General features: G+C 54.5%; 5 protein-coding genes across 5 annotated transcripts; 4 read left to right on the top strand and 1 right to left on the bottom strand.

Moving 5' to 3' along the window:
* Positions 1 to 1,242: 1,242 nt before the first annotated feature.
* Positions 1,243 to 2,695, top strand: KRP23_185 (Embryogenesis-associated protein EMB8; the record flags this gene model as incomplete). The annotated part of the gene is made up of 3 exons (XM_067886322.1): positions 1,243 to 1,450; positions 1,524 to 2,188; positions 2,252 to 2,695. 3 exons carry the CDS (start codon positions 1,243 to 1,245, stop codon positions 2,693 to 2,695), a joined length of 1,317 nt encoding a protein of 438 aa, XP_067750740.1.
* A 411-nt stretch (positions 2,696 to 3,106) lies between these two features.
* On the top strand, positions 3,107 to 3,640 carry KRP23_184 (uncharacterized protein; the record flags this gene model as incomplete). Its single annotated transcript, XM_067886311.1, has 1 exon — positions 3,107 to 3,640. One exon carries the CDS (start codon positions 3,107 to 3,109, stop codon positions 3,638 to 3,640), a length of 534 nt encoding a protein of 177 aa, XP_067750739.1.
* A 1,379-nt stretch (positions 3,641 to 5,019) lies between these two features.
* On the top strand, positions 5,020 to 7,380 carry KRP23_183 (Monosaccharide-sensing protein 1; the record flags this gene model as incomplete). Its single annotated transcript, XM_067886300.1, has 1 exon — positions 5,020 to 7,380. The coding sequence occupies one exon, from the start codon at positions 5,020 to 5,022 to the stop codon at positions 7,378 to 7,380; it is 2,361 nt and encodes a 786-aa protein (XP_067750738.1).
* A 164-nt stretch (positions 7,381 to 7,544) lies between these two features.
* KRP23_182 (uncharacterized protein) lies at positions 7,545 to 10,862 on the top strand (the record flags this gene model as incomplete). Its single annotated transcript, XM_067886288.1, has 1 exon — positions 7,545 to 10,862. The coding sequence occupies one exon, from the start codon at positions 7,545 to 7,547 to the stop codon at positions 10,860 to 10,862; it is 3,318 nt and encodes a 1,105-aa protein (XP_067750737.1).
* A 139-nt stretch (positions 10,863 to 11,001) lies between these two features.
* KRP23_181 (Malonate-semialdehyde dehydrogenase 1) lies at positions 11,002 to 12,706 on the bottom strand (the record flags this gene model as incomplete). Its single annotated transcript, XM_067886277.1, has 4 exons — positions 11,002 to 11,883; positions 11,946 to 12,014; positions 12,078 to 12,364; positions 12,427 to 12,706. 4 exons carry the CDS (start codon positions 12,704 to 12,706, stop codon positions 11,002 to 11,004), a joined length of 1,518 nt encoding a protein of 505 aa, XP_067750736.1.
* Positions 12,707 to 19,382: the final 6,676 nt, after the last annotated feature.

Below are 19,382 nucleotides of genomic sequence, written 5' to 3'. Positions count from 1 at the left end.
GCAAGTGTAGACGGCGGTGGGGACTTTGGAATGTGAAGCACCCGCGCCCGAGGACGCGCGCGGTGACTGAAGGCGAGCCCGACCCACAACCACGCGGAGGGAAAGCGCTTCAGCACGACGGGACGACTGGTCTGGACTTTGCCGGGTGGCGATGAAAAGGGGGATGAGCACCTCGAGGCGCAGCCAATGGGCGAATTTAGCCGGTTTCGCCACCCAATCGCCGCGCGCGAAAGGCATTCAGTTCGAGGCCGGTTCATCGGCAGGGCGCCTTCAACACGGCCATGGAGTGCCTTCGCCTTTGGACAGCCCAGCGAAGGCGTCTTCGCTGCAGCATACTGGGCGCGAGTCAAAGCCCGGCGACGCGACGCTCGTGGCGCCCAGCGATTGTCGAATGCAAAGATACGCATCCCTCAATGGTCAACAAGAAGCCGCAGAGGGGGGAATATCCACCCTGCCTAATGCGGCACTGCTACATGTAGCTGGCCACCACAACGCAGGCTGCTACGCCCACATGCTGCTCTGATCCCAGCTGCCTCCACGCTGCCGTCGATCTGATGAAGGCGTCGGTGAGTAACCCGCGTCCACTTGTTTGCCAGCGCGAGCATCACCCGAAAGGACGCCGATACTTGGCCATGGTCGTCGCGAGCCAACCTCAAGATGGGGGCGGGAGGCTGACCTTCGCGGCATCGTGCGGCTCGTTGGTCGTGTCAAACATTCAAAGATTCGGCGTCCCGCCTATCCTGAAACAGCAGCGTGGCGCTTCTTGTACCGGTAGTCGCCACTGCCACCCCGAACCGTGTCAAGCGGCAACCTCGCATTAGCGTAACGGTCTCGTCGTCAAAACCATGTGGGTCGATGGCCTGCAGCTGAGCTTGCCAGCGTCTAGCCGCCTCGCACACTCGAAGTTGCCGGGGAGTTGACCACCTGGAGCCACCACAACACGCAAAACAGCCTGCCCGTAAGCGCCGAAAGTGGCTGCAGCTTCAAGCTCCGCGGTTTCCGAGGCTTAACTCATGCCACTAAAAGATACCAAGCTCCATCCCTCCAGCTGGACGCTGCTGATTCGCCATCTGCGCCAAGTGCGCGCATCCGGCAAACATTACCAGCCTGCACCTCCAAAGGAACTTCAAAGTTGCCTTTGTGTGCCGCACACCAATAATATATCAGCGTAAGCACGTGGAAGCGATTGCGCGCTCAAGCCATCAGTCAGACTGAGACCGAGAGCCGCACACTCGGGAATTCATGGGGAACGTCAACGCTCGCCTGCCGCCGCGCCGCTCGAGCCTCGTGCTGCTTGTGGTGCTGATCTACGTCACTCGGAAGACCCTCGGACGCTCCGTCCTGTCGATCCTCATGCGCTGGCACTTCTTGCGTGCGGCCGAGACCCCGCGACTCGTGTACCGGGCCACGGACGACAACAAGAAGCTGCTTTCGCACTGCCCGACCATCAGTGAGCGCAATGGTTCTCTGCGAGTTTAAACTATTGACTAACTAAGTGGTCTCTGTGTGGATGCTATGCTCAGCGAAAAATAAGTACTACCCTCCGTGGCGTTTGTTTAACGGACACCTTCAGACCGTTCGCTTCGCCTACGATGAGCGCGGGCCAAAGGTCAATTACAGACGCCAATTGCTGACGTTGCCTGATGGCGGCGTAGTGTCACTAGATTGGGCACTTTTGTCGGATCAGGAGGCAGAAGCAGCCAAAAGGGAACCAACGTCGACGTGGCTGCAGGATGTGGAGTCTACGCGACGTACAGTGATTTTGCTGCCTGGACTTACAGGCGGCAGCCCCGAGAATTACATCCGCAGTACAATTGCTCGACTGCAAGAGTTTGGCTGGCAGTGTGTGGTGCTGAACGCCAGAGGATGTGCCAACACCCCAGTTACTACCGCTCAACTCTTTTGCAGCGCGTACACTGGGGATCTCCGCTTCGTGTTGCAACAATTGAATGAGAAATACGAATTTGCGCGAGAGGCATTCATCGGTGTGGGGTTCTCGATGGGATCCAACGTGCTGGTCAAGTATCTGGGCGAAGATGGCGACCAAACGCCATTGACTGGAGCGATCTCGGTGGGGAACCCGTTCGATTTGGTGAAGTGCTCGTCCAGCTTCGGTGGATCGCTATTTAATCGGCTGACGTATGACAAGGCGCTCAACAACAACCTGCGTGAGCTCTTCTTCAATAAGGTGAGTTATCCGTGATTCTAGCGCAGTCCAGGTTGGAATCGCTAACTTCCGTCTTGTTGCCAGTGCAATGCAGCGGAGCAGTTTAGGGATTACCCAGGCGTCGATTTGGAGGCTATCAAGGCTACTCGTACTGTGCGAGACTTTGACGACATGCTCACCAAGTATGTGTTTCACTACGACACTGTGGACGACTACTACAGCGACGCTGGGTCGGTGAAAAGGCTGCCTGGTGTGCGTGTCCCGTTGCTCTGCATCAATGCCGAGGATGACCCGATCAGTATCAGCTCAGCTTTGCCAACGGACAACGAGGTGAAAGCCAACCCGAATGTGATCCTGTGTACGACCAAGTCGGGTGGCCACTTGGCTTTCTACGAGAGTTCTCTGAAGGCCGAGACCGAGCAAGAATATGGCGAAACCGAAAGCAAACGGGAGTCCAACATGTGGACCGTCAACCCCATCGCCGAGTTCGCGGAGGCCGTGCGCTTGAGCAAGATGGGAACGGCATAGAATTCCTCCTGCAGCTTGAATGGTTTGCTGCTTCGAAACGCTCGACTCGCCCAGCACCACATCAACTAACTGTCCTACGCGGCAACAACTAAACACGATTCGAAAGTGACTGCATTCGTATCGTGCCGGAAGGTTTTGGTTGTTGAAATTCTTGCAGAGAAAATGGCAACACCAACAAGGAACTGCATGTGAAGGACATGGCTGTGGACGTCATGACATCGGACATGAAGACCGATATCGGTCAAGCGTTTCGTTCGCTGCTGATTTTATTCGCGTTGGCTCGCATTGTCTATCATGGACGTGGGCGACAGAAACTGCAAGGCGTTCGATTGGCTGCGCTCACTTAAAAGTGCGATGCTTGGCTTGTCTGGCACCCACCGAGACGCGTTCACTCTCGCACTTGCAGCGAGGATGACACCCAAGATTTCGCTGGCCCTCGGTTTCCAGGGGCACCACGAAAAGCAGATCCACAAGAACCCGTCGATCCTCGCGGGAGATGAAGATCACTTCGACGACGAAGAATGGGAGGAACATGTCAAGCCACGTCGGCGAACTTCGAGTGTGGAGGCATTGAGTTCGTGCCTCACAACGCTGTCGTCCAGTCTGAACGATGCGCGGGCTGCTCTGACGACGCACACCAAGAAGCTATACCCCAGAGGCTCAACCCGCCGGGACAATCAGCTGCGCAACTCCATGGTCGAAGTCTCTTCGTCTCAAGCGCAACATTCACTTGCAAGAGCGAACTCCATGCCGGCTACGCATTGGTCCAGCGAGTCCGACCTGGACCTCTTCGCCGGCGTTGAGGACGACGAACTCGACGATGAGGATGCTGCCAAAGCTCGCCTGTCGAAAATCGACGCGCCTCCGCGGGGATCGACACCCTGTCGCAGTATGCTTTCAAAACTGCTGCCTACGCGGTCCTGGACGCAAGGCTCGAAGAAGTGAGCTCTATGTGTAAAGTAGATGAATAACACGTATCCGTTTTTGGGTCAAGTTGAAGTCGATGAGAATGTTGGTCATGGCGTTTGTGTTTGTGTTGCCCTGAAGGCCTCCTTCATCAGCACTATTGTACCAGCCACTCAGCTGCACCCACAGGCTGGCATTACCGAATAGCTACGGGTGCAAGGCACTCTTTCTCAACGTCAAGGTGGCAGCATCGACACAGACACACGTCGACGCTGGTCAACGCCGCACCTGAGCACTCAGCAAGCTACAGCTGCCAGTGCCCATCCCTCGAGTGGGCAAAGCACAGTTGCAATTTGCAGCCATTGCGTCGTGGTTTCCATGTCTGACACAGCTGTCAGACAAGCGCTAGGCATGTCAAGTGACCCCTTCGTCGCAACTTGCACGTGCTTCTTTGCCAGATATACTTTGAATCCCTCCTTCCTTGGTCACTCTGATCAGATGCACTCGCCTCGTGTAGACGAGTGCCCAGCCAACGGCAGTCTGCTTGCAGCTTCGATGCTGCTGCAGGTTCAAGACTACGGCAGTCATGACTTGATGGTCCCACCCTGAGGCAGCAATCTGGGTTAGTTTTGTTATTAGATACCCAATAATTGACTGTATTTGTGATATATGAAAAACCCGACGGACATTCAAACTGTGACTAGGCTGTAATTTGCGTCATGCCATCACTGTAATGACACCTTACATGCGGATAGCCTAGGCGTAACCCATACTTTTTCGGTGTACTTGCTACGCGACATCCACTTTCAGCAGGTGTATCAAGTCTCAAAGTATACCACACGTCATTTTTCACTCATAACGCCGACTTTCATTAAATCCGTTACTCACAGTTATTAGATTACACAGGTTTCATACGCCGTGTCCATCTGCCCGCATGTCACTGTGGTCACTCACTGCAGTCTGGCTCCTTCCTTCCACCACTACCGAGAGCTCCTCGTTGCCGCCTCCTGCCATTGCTCGCCATGGCCGAGGCCGGGGACCTCCTGGTGCACGTGCGCCAGCGGCTGGACGCGCTCACGCACGACGACCCGTCGCCGCTCCTGCTCAGCTCGTTGCAGGCCTCGCCCTTCGTCTCTCGTCGCCGCCAGTCGCTGCTAAGCTCGTGGCTGCGGTGCGCAGGACTCACTCCTTTCTACGTGCGACTGGTGCTGCTGCTGGGCACGGGTTGGCTGCTGGCCATGGTCGGTATCTTCACGTTCCTGTACGCGCTGCCGGCCGCCCAGGAGGACATCGTGCTCACCAGCACGGCCCAAGTGATCTTACTACTAGGCGTGTACTTCCTGGGTGGTGCGGCTGGCTGTTTGAGCTTCGGAGCGTGCGCCGACCACTTTGGTAGACGCCCCGTGCTGCTGAGTGCCATGAGCTTCTGGCTCGTGGTGAACGCGCTCACTGCTGGCGCGTGGAATTACGCGTCCTTTGTGACGCTGCGGCTATTGGCGGGCGCGGGCATTGGAGGACAATTGGCTCTGCTCGCCACTATGGCGCTTGAGTACGCACCGACGAGGACGCGAGGCAAACTCACGGTGCTAACGGTGTCAATAGCCGGACTTGGCGTGTTTGGAGGCGTGGGATATGGTCAACTGGCTGGTGCGGCGATGGGGGAAGGAGGACTCGGGTGGCGAGCCACGTACGGAGTCCTCAGCGCCTTCGCGTTGTTGTTTGTCGCTGTACTGTACTTGGCGCTGGAGGAGTCGCCCAAGTACTTGGCCAGTGTGGGGCGCATGGAGCAAGCGCTGCACGTGCTGGAGAAGATCGAGACGGCTCACGGGATCAACCGCCAGGCCAGAGTGACCGTCCCCACGAGTCTGTACGAGCCGCCGTCGCAGCGGCCACAAGTGAGCTATGAACAGTATTTAGAAAGCAGCTCCGACTCGGAGTCCGACTTCGACTTGGAACTACGACAGGGAGCTCGGAGCGGACAGGACGAGGAGCTTCAGAGAGAAATACGAGCGCACAGCACGCCCAGTTACAACTATGCAGGGCCGGGAGCAGCCAAGGCGCGAAGTCAGAGCCAACGTGCTTCTGCGAGGAGAGTCCAGAGCCAACACCAGTTCCAAGTATGCACGCCAAGCTCCGGAGACCCGGGAACCCCGTCGGACACGCTAGCCCCGACTGCAGATGTATCCTTCCTTCGAGGACTCGCGCGTCGCGTGGCGGTCCTCTTTTCAAGGCCGCTAGCAGGACGGACAGCACTCATTTTACTCTTCTGGTTCGTGGAGTTCACGTGCTTGAGTGCATCGATTGTGACGACCTTGATGATGGCTGGAACGTTTATCAAAGTGAACGCGATCGGGACAGGGTTCGGAGTTGGAGACCAGCTCTTTTGGTCTGCGATGACGTTTCCTGGCTTGCTGCTTGCTGCCATGATGATAGAAACCGTGGGTCGCCGCGGAACGTTGGCGGTCTTTGTATTTTGCGGTGGTGCTGCCATGGTGGTATCGGGTTTGCTGCTGGAGGAGGACGGAGAGTGGTCTGGATTGTCACTGGCGCTGGGCGTGATGGTGTTGACGACAGGCGGAACAATTGGTGCGATGATTCCCTTCACTGGCGAGCAGTTCCCTCTGCTCACTCGAGCTCTGGGTCTCTCGTGTGCTGCGGGCTGGGGGCATCTTGGTATGTTCGCTGGCGTTTACCTCGTACTTCGACGGGTGATGGGCGACGAAGCATGGTCGTGGCACGACGAGCGTATGATGCTCGCTATCTGCGGCGGGGTATCCATTATTTTGATTCCCATCATTTTCTTCATGGGGCCAGAAACCTGCGGTCGAGACATTGATGCTTCATGGTTCGAAGACAACAAGGCGTTGCAGGACCGTGCAAGTGGTGTGCTTTCTGTGGCCCCTGGTGGCCGCCCGGAGCAGCCAGCAACGAGATTTCGTGGGGTGAGCAAAGCTAGCATCGGCCAAGGCCGCAAAAACTTGGATAAAGTAGCCGAATCTTCAGACGGCGACGACCGGGGGCGGCCCGAATCTCCATTCAGCAGCGGCACCCTGAATGGAATGACGATGGCGGCCCCGGTAATTTATTCTCCAAATTCTGCTGCTCTCGCGACGGTACATTCTCCTGGAAATTACTCGTCGTCTTCGTGCTCGTCTTCGTCGTCCTCGGGCTTTTGGCCGACGCATTCAGTTCGGCACTTGAGCCAGAAAGTGAAGCGTGCAGCACGAGCCATTGCACGCCCATCAGAGGATAAGCACGTCGACGCCAAGCTGCGAGCGCGCAGTACAAGCGGCGCGAAACGAACGAGAGGCGGCATCGTGAACATTGATGACCGTTGTGACACACTGCCGATCGACGACCTTGACCAATTGGAAACAATAGTGACGGAGCACGAGTACCGCCAGCACCGCTTAAGCGTTGACCGCCCCGAGGACAGCCAACCGCGGCGCCAGTCCGTGCTGGAGATGCTGGAGCCCGTGCTTTTGGAGTGGCGCCGATCTCTTTCAAGTTCGCTGTCAGGTTCTGCGCGCGATCTCAGCAGCAGCAGCAAGGCCAGTAAGGTCAGCAAGCAGGAGCATAGCGCTTCTATGTCAACGGATATGGAGTCCGCCATCGACGTGCGTTCTAGCGACACGGGGCGCTACACGATTGACCTCGACATGTTCGACACGTTCACGTACATTTCAACGCCGGTGCTGGGCGGCGACAACTACTCCGATCGTGAGCCCAGCAACCTGTCATCCGCTAGTAGTGGCGAGGTAAAGCAAGCGAGCGGCTGATCTCTTCCGCCATGAGGAAGCGCAGAGTACAGCATCGCTCGCTTGCTGTATATATTGAGCTTCTTAGGAGCTGAGCTGTAAAGAGCGTAGGTAAGTTACGATAATCTAATGTGGGTTTTGTCCGTTCGTGGGGTGTCCCCCAGCGTCCCCCTCCAAGCGTCTGCATGGCACCGCTTCACAAGATCCCGCGACGGTTCCAGTGCAGATCCCACTCAGACTCGCAGTGTGTCAAGATGGCGAGCGTATTGACGTCGACGTTGTGGTTCTTGTCCCTTGCAGCTTTGGTCTCGCAGCATGACGCTTTTGCAGCAGACCCGTGGCTCCATGCTTCGCCGGCGTTCATGCAGCTCCGCTGGCCGAATGCAAGTCTGCTGCAGCTCTCGTTGACGGAGCCAGCTCTCGTTAACGGAACCAAGACATTTTTCACGACGGGGGCTGTCACTGTGCTGAACGTTCGCAATGCAAGCCAAGTGGACAGCGCCAGCCGAGCGACGTATGAAGTGCTTTTCTTGATCGGAGACCCGAACCTGGCTTTCAATACAACCGTGTCGCCAGCAGCTCTCAACACGACGGGACTTGCAGCGGCGTTAGGAACGAACTTGGAGGTTGCTGTCCTCGATGCCGCTGGGGTCAAGAATCAATCGGAGCCGCTATGGCAGGTTGCCACTGTATTTCAAAGCAGTGGTGTGACTTGTCAGTCACTCTCCAGTGCTGAGGTCCTCACGCTTTACAAGTCAGCGCCAAACTTCCCCGCGATTCGATCGACGGCGGCACCAACAAACGCGTCATTTCTGACGTTCAGCGTGTTCTTCCGGAACGTCAACGACCCCGCGAAGCTCGCGCAGAGTGTTGTGTTTCAAGTGCGACGCGGTGTGGCCGAGTTCCTGGGTGGAGCTTTCAATATGAGCTATGTCACAGCAAGTGGCCCAGCAAGCGTTGCATCGGACTCGACTCTGCAAGTGAACCAGACATTCTTCTTGCGCTTGCCACCTACAGCGGACACCTCGATGTTGGGGCGCGAGGCTGTAGCTAATCTCTTGCTGTTCGGAGATCTTACGCGCCTTGTGGCTGGTGACACCGCTGGTACGACTCGGCCAGCCATGCTTCTGGATTATATCTTTGCTTCAACGGAGCTCTCAGCGGCACTAGCCTCCCTGCCACTAGCAGCGTCAGCATCGTTCGCCGCGACGCTGATTCCGTACGTGTTTCGCTATATGAATGTTGACACCTTTCCCGTTGGCAACCCAGCGCTACCTGGAGCGGTAGCTGATACCACGACGTTGCTGGCTGCTGTTTCTGAAGACGCGTTGAACGCACTTCGTCGTAAGAAACAGCGCTTCCAGTACGACCCCGATCGATATGCCGCCGCACTACCACAGGACGTGACATACCCATCGAGCGTCACACTCAGCAGCATGGATCTCACTGGAGTGTTCACGACGACGGTTTTCTGGGGGAACACCTTAAGTCAGGAGTTTTGGTTGGAGAGTGCCGAGTCCACAGCCGCAGTGTCATGGAACCTCTTCCCGTCCACCTCATTCTTCGTGGATGACTCGGCGTCGTCTTCCTTGCCAGCTGCACCCATCGTACGACTAGGAAATTCGTCTACACCGCTTTGGACGCTCCAAGGCGTCACCCCAGAGCGCCTCGACATGGCTCTCAACTTCCGAAGCACGGATGATAATGCTACGCTCGTGAAGGTAGAGGTTGCAGTCAGGCTTCACACGTCCGGTGATGCGGCGTCTACGGTCACGAGTATCGCTAGACCTGCTAGTGTTTCAAGTAGCGCGACGAGCGCTTTGAATGTCGTTGTACGCCATCAAAGCCGCTTGCTGCGCAATGGAGCCACGGATAAGGTCAGCAAGTTGCTGCTGTATCTCGAGTTTGGTATCGCGGACGTCACGGAGAAAAGCGCGGATGGCTGTGCGCATTGCCAGCAGCTCCTGGACTGGTGTACGAACGAATCAGGGTGTGCAGCCCTCAAGACTTGTGTGCTCTCAGCAGTTCAGAGCCCGGTGTCACAGTTGGTAAATGCTACATCAACGGCAAGTGAGACGGAGGACCTACATTCGCTGTTCAGCGGGTGTCTGACCGGACCTGCAGCAGCTCCCGTGGACGTGAATGCTCTCATGCTGTTTACAAGTGCCATTCGATGCCAGCTGCAGCGTCTGTGTGGGATGCAGTCACCGAGCACGAGCATCGTGATTCCGTCGGGAATTAAACTGGTGTGGGGAAGCGGGAAGGGCCAACACCGCGTGCAACCACTGTCTGGGGCCGGGACCTTCCCCAATCCGACTAGCACTCCAGTGAATATTTCTGTGGCTATTGGAACTCGTGTGGTTTGCTACGTACCTTTGTGGAATAACGCCACCGCGGCATCGGTGAAGACGACTATCTCACGTTCTTGCACTTTTGCGAAGTATTTGGGCACTGTGACGGCTGTTGTGAACGCCAACACTACTGGTGCTTTGTCCGTCGATCTCTACTATGACGGTCTTGTGGGCCCGATGCCCACTTTGACAGTCGTGGCTGGCGACGCGCAGACACAAGCGGTTGGAGCCACGATAACGACAGTCACAACTCCAACTGTACGCGTTCGATATGTATCTGCTAGTGGTCCAGTTCCCTATGCGGCTACCACAGATCCCACGCCAACTGAAACGTGCGCCGAGTGCAAGCGACTAGCACTGGATGTCTGTCTCCGCGATGCCAAGTGCGCCGCCATGGCTGACTGCGTTATGCAGTACCAAACGTCCACAACGGTCACTGTTGCCACGGATTCTTCGACATCATCGACACCGCTGGCCGACGCCATTCTTAAACTGGCTCGAGGTGACGAGGTAGGCACCAAACTTTCGCTCGAAGCTGGCGTGAATTCGTGTCTTCCAGCAGCTATTGCCAATGGTACGTCTAGTGTGGATGTGAACGGTGCGTCCTGGCGCAAGCTCGTGAACGCGAGCGCGTGTTACAGCCGCAGTGCGTGCCCGCTCGCACTTGCCCCCGTTCTGTCTTCATCGTGGTCTTCGTTGGCTTCGACATACACTGCCGTCGGCAAGTGGAGTATTACTCCCGTGCAAAAGCTTCAGAGACTCATTTTCACGGGATCGACGTCAAGTTTAAGCGATCTACAAGTTCCGCTGGCCCTGACACGCGATGGAGTCGCAGTCTCTGCAGCCAGTAAAGCGGATCCAGCTTCGTTGACGGCAGCCCTTCGTGAGCTCATCCAGTACGACGACATTCAAGTGGCTCAAGTAACAGTCGACAGCACGACAGCTTTTGCGTGGACGATTTCGTACGGCCACTGGGCTGGTTCATTGCCCTTCTTCATAGCGTCTGGCAACAAGGAGTGGACGCTTGTCTCGTTCCCGACCATTTCAGCTGGCGTCGGTGTTCCGAATGACAGCATTCTGGAGCTGGTTCCTCGAGGATCAACTAGCACTACCAGTTCTACGGCGCCGAGCAGCAACACGACCACGTTGTAGCTAACAGAAACAATAACGTACCAAGAGCATGGTTGTGCAATACAATGCATTCTTGCTGCATTTGACGGCTTTCCTCGATGTTTCCTGCTCTTCAGTAAACTTCCTGCAGCTCTGATGAAGGCCTTCCTTCCGCAGACGCTTAGAGCTGGCCGCTGAAGTTGGCCGCGTCACCCGGGTTGATCGCCGTGCTCCACTTGGAGGTGATCTTGCGCCGTGTGGAGAAAAACTCGACGCAGCCGTCGCCAGTGATGTCCATGTCGCCAAACTTACTCTTCGTGCCGTACATGCCGCCGAAGCTGAACGGCTCGCGCGGCACGGGGATGCCGATGTTGACTCCGATCATGCCGGCGCGGAAACGCGACTGGAAGTATTCAGCGTAGGCACCATTCGACGTGTAAATGGCGGCAGCGTTTCCATAGTCGTTGCCGTTCTCGATCTGCAGCGCCTCGTCGAACGAACTCACGTGGTATACAGAGAGGACAGGGCCGAAGATCTCGTCCTTCATGGCAGCATCGTCCTGGTTCGTGTGCAGCAGCACGGTTGGCCCCACCCACGACCCCTTCGACTCCTTGGCCCATGATCGACCGTCCACCAACACCTTCACACCAGCAGCCTCCGCTTCGTTGATGTACTTCAGCACTCGCGTTTTCGATCCGTCATCGATGAGAGCACCAACTTGGCCAGCTTCGGTTCCACGAGTCAATTCTTGTGACTTCTCGACGATCTTATCAAGCAGCGCCGAGCAGTCTCCCACCAGCAAGAGCACCGACGCAGCCATGCAGCGCTGTCCAGCGCAGCCTGCGTAAGAAGCGACGATATCCTTGGAAGCGACTTCACCGTCTGCGTCCGGAAGAGCCACCAAATGGTTCTTCGCTCCGCCCAGCGCTAGCACTCGCTTATCGAGAGCCCGGCATCTACGTGCAACGAGCTGTGCCACGCGGCTTGAGCCAACGAACGTGACAGCGGCAACACCAGGGTGATCACACAAGCTGTTCACCGGGTCCACCGTGCCGTTGATGATCTGGCCACCAATCACTCAAATCGTTAGCATAAACCACCAACCCCATGCAAAAGCAAGCTCACCTGGAAGACACCCTTGGGGACTCCAGCTTCCAGCAGCAGCTCGGCCACACGTGCCATTGTCAGCGGCACCTGCACTCAAATCCACCATTAGCTCAGCATCCACCAAAGCTTGCCACTTGACTTCTGCTTTACCTTCTCCGAGGGCTTCAAGATGACACAATTGCCCATGGTCAAGGCGATGGGGATCGTCCACATGGGGACCATAATAGGGAAATTGAAGGGCACAATGCACGCCACAACCCCAAGCGGGTCGCGCACTTCTTGGCACGTGATACCGCGCGAGACCTGCAGCGTACGGCCCTGCACCAGCTGCGGCAGGCTGCACGCGTACTCCACCGTTTCGTTGCCCTTGAGGACGCTGGCGAGCGCCTCCGTGCGGTTCTTGCCGTTCTCCTGCACCACAATGTCCGCCAGCTCGTCTACCGGCAGCACAAAAATGAGCAATTAACGTCCTACTTTTGCTAGTTACCGTCCTCCTCACCTTGATGCTGCATCATGAGAGCGTGGAACTTGAGCATCACAGCCGCGCGCGTCTTGACGGTCGTCTGACGCCACTCGATGAAGGCTTCTTGGGCCTTGGCCACCGCCAGCTGCACGTCATCGTCCGTGGACAGCGCGCACCTGCCGATCACGAGGCCGGAGGACGGACTGATGACGTTCAGGTACTTGTCCCCCTTGGGGGCCACGAAGGACCCATCGATCAGGTTGTGCGCTGTCCGCAGACTGTCCACTTTCTGCTTCTTGCTCGGAGACTCGGGCATGGCTGGCTTGGCGTCGCCTCGGGTGATTTGCTAGTGACGGGAGTATGGATCTTGATACTGCACCAGCTTCAACTTTAAATATAGGGTGGGACACATTAGTTTGAGTATAACACACTAGTTTAGGTATTTATCCTGGATGATCTTTCTGCTCGGTTAATCCACGATTGTCGCTGTTTCGTGGCCGACATCTACTTGTATGGGATCGTAGGAAAATGCGCCACTGTTTTTACTATCATTTGCAATGAGAGCGGGTCGATAATCTTCACGTTTGTATAGCGGCATGTGTTGTGGAAAATGAGCCCGGCTTCGTAGCCTCCAAATCCGACGTTTATAATGCATTCCTATAAATCCACTTGCCAAGTCCCCTCCAGACTCGCACATTGCTCAACGATGCCCACAGCGCCGCCCAAGAGCAAGATCATTGCAGCGCCAAGCAGCAGTGGCGGCTCGGTGGTCTGCAGCACCAGCGACTCGCCCGCGATCAAGAACAGCGCCACTTCCGTGACCAAGGCGGCGGGTCGGTGGCCAGCAGCACCAGCGACTTGCTTACGGACACGGCCGTGGTCATTACCAGCGGCACGATGGTGCCCCGTCGTGCTGGTGCGACAACGGCGGAAGCATTAGAGGTCACTGCAAAGGACGTTCGAGATGCCTGCATATCAAAGCGAACGCAGCAGGCTTACGCTGGCAGCCTTCGTGCGATATCTCGGTGGATTGTGGAGACCAAAAAGAATGAATCGCACAAATATTTCGAGAAGGGTGGTCAAATAGATCTCCAGCAGTTCACGACATATGACTTCGAGGCATTCTTGCTTGAAAAGCGCAAGACAGTTGGTGTCAGCACGTTGAATGGTTTCCGCAGTGCCATCAAGGATCTCTATCGCCGTCAAGAACTATCACTCCCTTCCTCGTACGAAAAGAGCATGTCGACTTTCTTCTCAGGATTGAAGCGGCTGGAGGCCTCTAAATATCAGTCTGGAGTGCCAACCGAGTCTGGCAAGGATCCACTGCCATACTCGCTGTACCAAGAGCTTTATAAGTCAACATTGGTCCGTCAAGACGCTGGGTTTGCTCATTTTTTTCTTACTACTCAGTGGAACTTGATGTGCCGATCGGAATCTGTCCAGACCATTTGTACCGAGCACCTGAGCGCGCATGATGATAGCGTCGGGTGCGTTTTGCACAAGTCCAAGACGAACCAGGAGGGGAATGGGCCGAAAGATCCACGGCACATCTACGCGAACCCGTTAAGCCCCTTAACGTGCTGGGTCACTGCACTGGCAATTGACTTGGCTAGCCGACCAACACAACAACCTGGGCCTATGTTTACTGGATCACAACAAAAGTCTCGATTTGGTACAGCGTTAAGACAACTTATCGGCGAGAAGACTGGTCTCAACCATTACGGTACTCACTCCATTCGCAAGGGTGTCGCTACATTTTCCTGTAGTGGCACAACTGGTGGACCCTCAATTGCTAGCGTATGTTTGAGGGTGGGCTGGTCTTTAGGTGGCGTACAAGACCGCTATATTCGCTACGAATCTGCGGGAGACCAATACCTGGGACGCGTTGTGGCTGGCTTATCATTAAATCGTGCGGAGTTTGCCATTCTTCCACCCCATTTTGCCAATAATGACGACACCAGTGTGAGTGCCTGCATCAAGGAGATGTTCCCTGCGCTAACAAACGCAAGCACGCTTCAAGGCATCCTCAGGTTTTGCATCGCATCTCTCGTCTACCATGCTGATTATCTTCGGGAGACGCTTCCAGCATCACACCCGCTGCTGTCTACGTACCTGTTCAGAGACAACCAAATACTAGACGAGATGCGCTCTACTTTAGTGACCGCAAGTGATTTGTCACCGCGGATGAAGCCGACAGGCATACCCCCTCATGTTGAGCTCTACAAGCAGCTTCTGGCGATGCAAAATTCTATCGACAATTTACCGCCGGTGTTGCTAGCGGGCTTTAGCAACCTAATCGAAGAAAAAGGAGTGACGGCAGGAAACATTACGAAGGAGCAACTGGAGTCAACTATTGAAAAACTGCTGGAACGTGCTGGACTATCACAGGCGCAAGAACGTACGCCACAACATCCCGACAGCCGGCTAGATGGCCAAATGGCTCACTACTACGATGGAAAATTCCATCTTCTCCCGAAATCGTTTGTGTTCCCACGAGTGGGCCCGTTTGGGGCGTGGCAACTTTGGTGGTTTGGCGACAAACAAAAAGGCCACCCGCCGCTGAAAAGGGTGCACAGTCATGACTTACCCAGCCGTGCCATGAACAAAACCTTTTCTGACTGGGCTGTGATGATACGACACATATCCAGGGGGTTGCATTGGCAGAGTCGACGATACCAGCCAACATGAATGAACAACAGTCAGCTGAGCTATTTCGTACTGGGATGGAACATTTCACGCTATCACCATCAACGCGGAAGAGGAGGTTAGACGAGCTCTCTGTCACTACTGTGTTGCGCCTTACCCGAGAAGCACAACCTAGCAGCCTTCAACCTGCTGACAAACGGCGTCGGATCGCATAATTTTAACCAATATCAATCTGCAACACGAATTTCCTACGTTGTTGTCAGATAAGTGAATGATCGAGATTGAACCTAAATTTTGGCATTGGCAAGTGAATCAATAGTGTGATACGATCAATACAAGGCAAAATACATTCTATTAAATTGGAATACAGTAGTCGTAGCATCATGGTGCTCAAAATGTATGCATCGTTATCAGGAGGATGCAAATGCAACATAAAACAAGGGTTTGGAACATAAAATAGACCATTCTGTAGCATTTTGAGATAAACATCCAATCAGCTCATCGATCAGTACCTTAAATTTGTCCTTGAAAGCGGAAAAGACTGCGACATCTTGTGGCTGCAACAGATGCGTGCCATTCGCAGGCAGGCATACCAACAGAATCTGCTGACGCTCGGCAGCATCTATCATATCGATCGACAAGTGCGAAGAGCAGTCGTTCATTAGCAGCATCAACGGCCGTTTCACAGGGATCGGAACGGCGCTCGAAAGAAATTGGAGCCATTCAGAAAAGGTTCTAGCAGTAGTCATGAAAGCTTTTTCAGTTGTGGTCACTGCAGCCCCAGGAATGTTGTATCCGTCCAAAATATCATTCTCAACACGCTCACCTGGCTAAATGGAAAGAGTCGGCACGACGAAGCCGGACGCGCTACTACACGCAACAATTGAGAAATGAAAACTTGTTGTTGGGTCACTGTGCCACACATTCCTAGACCCCCTAAGCACTAAAACTCGTGTTGTTATCCGTGCGCTTTCGAATTCCGTCTCGTCGACGTTGAAGACGCGGGATCCATGCATCTTGTTCTCTATGATAGCTTTTGCTAACGAACCAAAGAGCATGTGCACGTCAGAATCGGTCACCATATTGCGAACTATGGCCACAGACTGTGAGGTTCTCGTAGTAAGTTGAGGGTAACGTTCTACATATCTGTGATACCACCCTTCTCCAACTGTAGAGCCACAGACGAGCTGTGAGATCTCAGGGCTTTACGAATGATGTCCTGCCGATTCACCGGAGCCCCCACCAACTGTCGACCGATAACCCACTCGTAAATACTGTCCTCTGCATCACGAGAGAGCAGCCGTTTTGGTCCCCGCCGTCTATCGAATTGCAAAGACTCACTATTGCCGGCTGTAGCCGGCTCTTTATCAGCAGCAACCCACTTGCGCACATTCCTGTCTGGTATCTTCATTGACGCTGATACCTCCTTGACAGTTGCTCCGCTGCGTACTGCCTCAACCGCATCAATCTTCTGCTTGCTCGGTTAAGACCATCTCAGTATTGTAGCGGTTGCTGTCACGTGCTCTGATACAGAGCGACTTGAACGTGAGTCTTTTGGGGCACTTGAGGGGAAAGTTGGAAAGAAGAAGACTTATTGATTGTTTGTTTAGAGTTGCTGCGAGCCGATCGCGGTATCTATATTAAGTGCAAGGGCAGGATCGCTGAAACCGACGGAAATTGCAATCGATCAGATCTCCGTCGAGGAAAGAGTTGCAACCTCCGAGGTCGTTGGGTCACGAGTTGCGACGGCGTCTTGGCGGTACACGGGATTGTACCCGTGACAATTGCTGGTGCGACGACGAGTGAGATAAAAAAATGGAAGGGAAAGGTGGAAACACGTGACGATCTAAATATAGCCAACGATACGACTCTAATTTTATTCTGCCACTTTCATTGGGTAAACCATTGTTGGCCTTAAACTAGATCTGCGGTCTTAAACCGACCGTTTACCTTATACCGAGTTCTGCCACTTCTACTCGGCGAATCGCCTCAGCATGCACGACGCCTGCTGCAGCGCGGTCAACCGCTACTTCTACGGCTTCTCCAGTGTTGATCTCTTGCGGCTGCTACTAGGCCATAGGTGCATTGACGCGTAGTGCTCGTACCACCATCGTCCTGTCTCGAAGCTGTTGCCCAGCTAATTCCGCCAAATCCCGCTTTGCTATTCGTACTACTGGGTGTGACTCTGATAGCTGCACCTCTTCTGTTGTACAAGAGCTGGTTTCATCACTCGCTGTCACTGTGCTTATTGTACTGTCATCTGTACTCGCACGCTCACTTGCTGCAACTGTCATTACCAAACCGCTCGACTCACAGTATCCGTGTTGTCGTACGCGTTCGTGAATGCCTACCCTGTGCTCGTCTTGCTGCTGTACTCGTACGGACAGTTCTACAACTGTCATCTACTGCTGTCGCCGTATGGCTGACTCGTCACCGGTTTCAATATCGTGTTCTGCTCCTACCATGTTCTTGCATACAACGGTGGGACCTCTGGACAGTACATCTGCCACGCAATTCTCCCTACCAGGCCGATATACAATATCGAAATTGTAATCTAGAAGCGTCTAGGCCCACCTATGCAGACGTCCTGCCGTTTTTTTTGCGGTCATAATCCACTTCAATGCCACGTGGTGGGTGACAATCGTAAATCTGCGTCCATAAATCTGCGGTCTAAACAGTCTTACTGCTCATACGACTGCCAAACACTCCAGTTCGGAAAAGATGTACTTCTTGTCCGTCGGGTTGTTCACCTAGGATGCATAAGTAACTGACAGATCCCCATGTCTTTGATCCTGCAATAGCACTGCGCCTAATCCTGTTTTTGAAGCATCCGTAGTCAGCTTGAACGGCAAGCTATAATCGGGGTATACCAGCACTGGCTTAGTACTCAACCAGACGTTGGCCCATGCAAACACTTCTGCTTGCTCTGCTCTCCACTCCCATGTACTTGTCTTTCGTAGCAAACGCGTTAATGGCGATAACTTCGCGCCAAACTCCGGTACAAACATTTTATAATAGCCTGCCAACGCAACAAATCTCCAAACTTGCGCATCGCCTGTAGGCGTAGGAAGTCCACAATGGCCTTCACCAATATATTAGTTGGCTGTATGCCCGCAGCTGTAAGTTCGTGACCCAAATATTCCATTCTTGTCGACGCAAAGGAACACTTGACCGCTTTCAAGCTAAGGCCTGCTTCTGTGAATCGTTCCAGCACTACGACAAGCTCCACGACATGTCTAGCGATCAAGCCCTTTGAAAAGATCCCAGCACCGAGAGTTGTGAGGAAGCGTGAGCAGGATGCGGACCCGACAGCCGATCCAAGGATGACAATACACACACGTAGTGTCCATGAGAAGACGGAGCCCATGTATTGACCAATGCCAAAGCTAGATGTTGTGTTTGGCGAAACAGATGGAACCAAAGTGCTTTTCGTTCTTGACTAGTTCCGAGGCTATGGACAGCAGCATTTCCATCCAGACTCTCAGGAGTTTACTCATTCGTGACGTACCATGGTATTTACACCCCAGCGCGAGTTTCGATGGGAGCTACTGGTGCAGTGGCTTAGTGCCAGGGCATGGCGGAAGAGATTTTCAGGGACTTGCTCGTTGAAGGGATACTCGCGTGGCTGGATGGTGTCCTGGGCATGCAAAGGATGAGCAGGCTCTGATGGATGTGTTAGACAAGGTTTTCGCTGTGAGGCGTTTGGACTGAAACTGCAAATCAAGACGTGCCAGTTCTTCAGGGTTGGAGCGAAGTGGCGTGTCAGCGGCAGGGGTGAAGCTTCGCCCCGAGAGAGTGCAGAGTCGTGTTGACATGCAGTTGCCTCAGGCGTCTGCCGACTTGCAGCAGTATCTGTGTACCGCTAATTGGATGCGACAGAGCATACCAGAATACACTCGCATTACGGTCATCCTGTATCATGTTCTCGAATGCGCTGTCAAGGCAACATGTACCAGAAAAAAGAAGATGCTTCCCAAGATCATGCTCAAGAACGCCGACTGGAGTGCCAAGGAGGTCGCTGGGATCGAGGACGTGCGCAAAACCTTGCTGAGCATGGCGCCACTAGCGCACCCGAGCCCGACAGCTGAAGAATGTCTCTACACTGACGCGAGCCAAACTTTTTTGGGGCGCCGTTGTAAGTCAGCTGGACACACACGAAGTGCAATTTCCATTTGGAAGAGCAGCAACACCGACCACTAGCCTTCCTGAGTGGGCGTTTTGTTGGAGCAGCTGCGCGTTGGCCTACCATTGAGAAGGAGGCGCTCGCCATTATTGAGGCTACGCGTAGGCTGGAGTACTTGCTGCTGCTACCTAAAGGGTTCCGGTTGTACACTAATCATCGCAAC

This window comes from Phytophthora ramorum, assembly GCF_020800215.1.
Source record: "Phytophthora ramorum isolate Pr-102 chromosome Unknown Phyram_PR-102_s0001, whole genome shotgun sequence".
Classification (NCBI taxonomy): domain Eukaryota; phylum Oomycota; class Peronosporomycetes; order Peronosporales; family Peronosporaceae; genus Phytophthora; species Phytophthora ramorum.
Note: the sequence above shows the minus strand (reverse complement) of the source record. Positions and strands in the feature narration are given on the sequence as shown.